The 6000-nt window shown below is 56.3% G+C and overlaps 1 protein-coding gene across 3 annotated transcripts in view; it reads left to right on the top strand.

The window, feature by feature from the left end:
- The first annotated feature begins 749 nt into the window (after positions 1–749).
- CRHR2 (corticotropin releasing hormone receptor 2) overlaps positions 750–6000 on the top strand; it is a 30411-nt gene continuing 25160 nt past the window's right edge. For 2 of the 3 annotated variants that reach the window (XM_012804360.1, XM_003788552.1), the window contains exons 1-2: positions 750–1090; positions 1253–1378. In XM_012804360.1, coding sequence (XP_012659814.1) covers positions 988–1090; positions 1253–1378 — 229 coding nt within the window. In that variant the 5' untranslated portion in view covers positions 750–987. The remainder of the gene's footprint in view (positions 1091–1252; positions 1379–6000) is intronic. The other variant, XM_012804361.1, reaches the window with a different exon arrangement.

The following is a 6000-nucleotide window of genomic DNA, read 5'->3' as shown; positions in this document are numbered from 1 at the left end:
TTCTTATTTTATTCTTTCTGGTGCCCAGGCCACTAAAACCTGGGTATTTAAAGCCTTCCAGATAATGTCAACCAGTTTCTCCTCCAAACTTTCCCCATTTCATTAAATGGTAATGCTATTCCCCCAGGCACCCAGATGGAGAGCTGGTGTTAGCCCCTCTTCCCAGCTCCTGAGCCACCCACCACTGCCTCTCCAGTCCCCCCTCACCAGGTTTGGGTGTCCCCCTGAAATCTCTCTCCACTCCAACGCCCTCGGCCTGGTGCATGTCTTCAGCCCATTCAGGTCAGTTGATTTTGACTCTGCTGTGGCCTTCCAAATCCATTTCCTTCCCAGATGCTACGGGGCTTTTCTAGGGCGCACACCTGGCACATCTGCTGTGGACTGTCGGTCCTCGCCTCCGCCCAGTGTCCTAGCTCAGGGAGAAGAAACTCAGGCGGAGAGCCGCTCGACTTTGGCTAGCAGCTGTCCCTAGCATAGAGAGGCTACACTGGGCTCCTGGGGGCTGGCCTGAAGGTGGGCGCTATGCGCTGCCCCCTGCAGCCCCAGGGCCTGAGATCCTCGGACACTGCAGGCACTTCGCCACCCCGGGCCCACGATCTCTGGTTTCCGCCGCCCTCCTCTGGACTTCGAGGGTGGAAGAGAGCGGGAACTGAGAAGGCGGGTTCTGGGCAGGGCTTCGGGACTGGGGGCTGGAGACCTAGCACAGCACGGAGGAGCGGCCGGCCCCGCCCCCTGGCGCCGCCATTGGCGGTGGCTGAGCCGGTAGACCCGCAGCTCCGTGCGCTCAGCACCTTCTCCCCAGGAAGGTCCCCGAGTTGGCAGCTCTGGGATCAGGCGCGTCGCCCCGAGGCTGCGCGGCAGGTCGGGGCTGGGCCGGCAGGGGCCGGGACCCCGCGCTGTCCCGCTCTCTCACTCTCGCAGCCACTCCCTCGCAGCCAAGCCGGTCGCGCATTCCCACTGCCTTTCTGCGCGCGGCTCCAGGGTGCGATGGACGCGGCACTGCTCCACAGCCTGCTGGAGGCCAACTGCAGCCTGGCGCTGGGCGAAGAGCTGCTGCTGGACGGCTGGGGGCCGCCTCTAGACCCCGAGGGTAGGCGGGAGGCGAGTGGACAGAGCCGGCCGGGGCTCCTTCCCTAGCGCGCTCTGTGCGCCCCTGACCTCTCGTTCCCAAGCGCCCTGTGCACCTCGTCTCTTGGCGCTCCACGCCCCCGGCGACCCCTTTGAGCCGCGCTCTGCTCTCTCCCGTCGCTAGGTCCCTACTCCTACTGCAATACGACCTTGGACCAAATCGGGACGTGCTGGCCCCGGAGCGTAGCTGGAGCCCTCGTGGAGAGGCCGTGCCCCGAGTACTTCAACGGCATCAAGTACAACACCACCCGTGAGTGCCCCCCTGCCCTCGGCTGCGGCTCTTCGCAGCCACCAGGAAGATGGTTTAGAGAGCGGGACAGGCTCCAGACCCAGCGGCAGAGACCTGCTGAAGGCACGGTACCATGTCGCCACTGCCGTTAAGGACCCATTATGATGCTGGGGAAATGCCTCTGTCCCTACCCCTAAGATAGCCTCTAACCTCAGTAAGGCAGTGATTTGTTCATAACCCCCCTGCTCCAGCGCGGAAAGGGGAGAAGGTAAACCTCTCTCCGGCATGGTATGTTCTGGTGCCTCAAGTTCCCGTTAGGGCTTCCTCTCTTTGTTTAGACAATGCTTCCCCGACCCCAGCTCACACAGATATGCTAAGTCCACAACCCCCCAGAGAGATTAGGCTGTACTGCTAGAGAGGATATGAGGAAGGCAAGAAAGATGGGGTGAGTGTCTATGGGGGGTGGGCACACAGGGCATAGACACGGCGGAGCCAGAGAGTGTGGGGTGTTTTCTCTTCCCTAACCGGTTGTCTGGGGGCTGGGCCCCTAGACTGTGAGTCAGGGGCTGTGCGCAGCATTACCTATGCGCCCTGGGTAATGAGTAGAGCCTGAAGCAGGACCAGCTCCTACCTCCCAGAGAGAGCAGCCTGTATCTTCCCTCCTCCTGGAGAATCACAGGTCGGCTTGACACTTTCTGGGGAAAAGGGCAGCCTCCAGGTGAGGTTGTTCAGTAGTGTGTGGGTGCCTTAGGTCTAGGGCCCTGTGGGAGGTCTCGTGGAAGCCAGGGGTTTGGTTAGTGAGAGGCTGTGGGAGCAGCAACCACTGGCCCACCCTGAGCCCCTTCATATCTCCAGCCTCACCCCATGAGCAGAGCACTTAGAGAGACCCTGGATTCCTTATCCTGGACACATCCTACCAAGCCCTCCATGTGTGTGTCTGAACAGTAGCCCAGCTGCACCATCACCACCCATACAAACACACGCACGCGTGCACACACCTTTCCAGCTCTCAGAGGCTGAGGCCTTGCTGGGGAGAGATGATTAAGGCAAGACAGTGGGTGCCTGCGTCTGACACCACGCAGGGCTCCACCGGCTGCACCAGCTGAGGACTCTGGTGGGCCCAGGGAGCTGCCATGCTCCAAAGAGTCCAACAGCAGTGCCCCTAATGGAAGGGGTGGATGGAGGTGGGACTGCTGAGGAAGGTTTCTGCGTAGTCTAAGGACATGCTTCCTCTCCATGATTAGAACGGTGTCCCTGGAAGGAAATGAAGTGCTCACCAGGGTGTGCACGCAGGAGGAAAGACTTCTGCCTTCCTGGTCCTGACATTTTACAACTGTAAAACTATTAGTTTTACTAACTGTAACTATTTCCTGTAAGCTCCATGGGGTGGGGCAATGGAGATCCGCGTGCCTGACTCAGACCCATCCTAGAGATTAAGATTAGGGCCATCTAGGGTGAAGTGGCATGATGGGGCACCCCAGCCCATAGCCAGTGAACTGAGGGAGCTCTGCTTGGGTTCTCAGCCTAGCCAGCCTGAACACCCCATTCTGCCTGGGCAGTGCCTAAGTCTCTTCTTCATAGCCAAGCTAAGCACAGTTTTATTCAATTTATTGAACACCTACTGTGTGCCAGCCACTGCACTGGCACTGTATTGAGGCCCTCACAATTGCCACAGACAATAAAAATAGAGTGATAAATGCCCTGCTGGGGGGGACTAGGGACAGGGGAGCACAGAGAAGACCTCCCAAGGCAGTGGGGCCGCACAGGCCAGAGCACTTACATCAATCAAGCCAAATGCGAAGCTGAAAAAGGTCAGGGCACCACTGAGGCTGGCAGTAATGCCAATTAGCCCTGGTATCTAATGAACACTTTTCTTCATTTGGACCGAAGTGCTGTCTGCACCGTAACTGCTGGGAGCAGGGGAGTGTGTGCGGGCAAGAGTCCCACCATTAACCAGTACCTGGGGCTGAGGCCAGCCTGGGTGGGAAGAACAGAGGCTGCTAATGGCTGTGGAAATGTGGGAGATTCCAGATTTGAGATTCACTTCCCTCCTCCCCTTTCTTCCTCTTTCTCTGTTTGCCTTTGCAATGAGATCCTTCCTTTAGAGAGAGGACATAGGAAGAAAATGACTCCAGTGAGAAGCTTAGGGGAAGAGGAGGAAGATTTTGTTATGCCACAGCCAAACTCCCATTGAAACCTCATTCTTTACAGGGCGGGAGTTGTCCCCGTGGGAGGAGCAGCTTAGACTTTAGTCTCTGTGATCACAGAGAATCAGCCACAGAACTGTCCAGTGCTGATCATTTCCAGGTGCCAGCTACTACCAAGGAACTTTGCATCCAAGGAGCCATGGGCAGCCATACTGTCACCATCCCCACACCCTCTGACATACATCCTGCTCTTATGCCCACATTGCAAACCAGAACACTGAGGCCCAGACACATGAAGGAACTTGTTCAAAGTTCTAATCAGCTCCCGTGTACCAGTGCAGACATGGGAGTCCCCAGCCCTCACTCACCCAGGGGGCAATGCTGCCTTCACAAGGGACACTCAGTTTGTGAGGAGAGCCACAGACTCGTGCCTCCAGCCTGAAGGATCAGGGAGGACTTAGCCCTCCAAGCTGGACTTTCTGGGACCAGGTTGGACTTCAGCAGCTGAGTCTAAAAGGTATAGGGCAGGCGTTCCAGGCTGAGAAGAAGAGTGAGCAGGAACATGCAGATGGACTGGGCTGGTGCCTCTGGATAAGTGTTGTATGGCACATAGGGAGTGGGAAACAGAAGCAATGAAATTGGAGAGGGGGATGGAGGTCAGATGATGCAGGGGGTTAAGGTGGCTTCACTGTGCTTCACCATGGTGTGGGAGGGAGCCAGACAAGCTTGTAAGCAGAGGATCTCAGCTGTGGGGACGCCCTGTCCTCAGTGGGGAGAGCAGCAGTGCAAGGCTGCTACACAGCCCAGGTGGAGGGAGGCTGTGGGAGCAAAGGAGGGTGGGAATGTAAGCAGCCCCTGTGCACATTTGATTGAACCCACCCAACTCAGTAGGAGAAGGGAAGGTAGAGGAGCCAGGGAAGACTTGCTGAGTACCAGCAGGGATGGGTTTGCTTTGAGGATCTGAGGGATACCTGGGTGCAGATGTCCAGGCGGGGTGGGGAAAAGCCCAGATAAGGCCTTAGGAGTTCTCGGTATGTGCGGTTAGTTAAGTGAGTAGCTGCAGGGAGCAAGTCTGGGAGGCTGGTCAGAACCTTGCTGTGTCTCACCCAAGCTATTTCCAGACTCCGCCGTGGCCCAGGAAAGGTAAGGACCTTGTGCACAGTCGCACATGCCCGTCCACAGCAGACCAAGTGTCCTCTAATGTTCCCTCCACAAGCCCTGCTGGCGCTTCAGTGGCCAGGCTTCCACGTTTGTACAGTTGTTTAAACTCATTTAATCCTTACACCCAATGACAGAATCATAGTATTATCTTGTGTGACACTTGGGGAAATGGAGACACCAAGCAGTTACATGACTGGACGTGCAACATGACAAAGACTCAAACTCAGGCTCTGCTGCCCTCAAAAAGCAACTCTGCTGAGTTTAGCAGAGAAGAGTGTTTATGGGATCACTGCATGGGCTGGACAGCCAGATTTGCGGTTCCCACCCAAGAACATGGGCAGAGCTGACCAAATTAGGGAACCCCCACTTCCCCAGAGTACCCCTGCCAATGCCACTAGCCTCAGCTACCAGACGGGTCACAGCCCTGCCGCCACCACTACCCTAGAGCCTTAAGTTTCCTGCAGTTGTCCCTAGACAGTCCTCCCCATCTGCATCTGTGGGTCCCCAGTTCACTACTTCCCTTGGGTAGGTGGGGATCATTTGGGGTTCCAGGTCTGTGCTCTAGCTCTGGCTGCAAGGGAGCTTGGAAAAGTGGGAATCTGGTGTTCCGGCACTAAGGGGCTCCTGAGCTCAGGTTCAAATCCTGGGTGGCCAGAAATAATCCTAAATGTTCAGACACAGTTTAATCTCATCCCTATCAATAAGGAGAAGGGAAGTAGATTAGCCTAGGGGTGGTTTGACCAGAGGTGGGGGCACTTATACTCCATTTTCCTCCTGCCTCCCACCATTCCACACAGATTCCCCTGAGCCATCTCTGTGTGCGCATCTTTCTCTGGGTCTCTCTTGTTCTCTCCCTGTTTATTTTTAGCCTCAATGACCAGTCTGTCCACCTCTCTGTCTCTTCCTGTGTGTGTGTATCTCTGTGTCTCTCTCATTTTCCCTCCCCTCTCTCCATCTTTCCTCTCCAACTCTCTCCCTCCATCTCTCCCTATCCTCTCTCCATCCCCCCTGCCTCCCTCTTTCTGTCCCTGAGTCCTCTGTCTCCCTTCCCCATCTTCTTCTATCTGCCCTACACTGGCGCCTCCTCTTACCTGTCCCTGTGGTCTTTTTGACTGCAAAGGAGGGTCCTGCTGCCTCCCTCCTGGACGTGGTCACTTTTCCTCCTGCAGGACCACTAAGCACATCTTGGCTCAGCCTCAGCCTCCTTGATCTCAGGCTTCCACTGTGTCCTGCTATTAGCATCTGGGCCCATCTTTACGAGGCATCTGCCAGGACAGGAAAAGAAAGGACATCCCACCTAACCTACTTCCCAGTATCCCATTCCAGAGACACGCT

Source organism: Otolemur garnettii, unplaced genomic scaffold (genome assembly GCF_000181295.1).
Source record: "Otolemur garnettii isolate 467f Iridium unplaced genomic scaffold, OtoGar3 scaffold00028, whole genome shotgun sequence".
Taxonomy (NCBI): Eukaryota; Metazoa; Chordata; class Mammalia; order Primates; family Galagidae; genus Otolemur; species Otolemur garnettii.
Note: the sequence above shows the minus strand (reverse complement) of the source record. Positions and strands in the feature narration are given on the sequence as shown.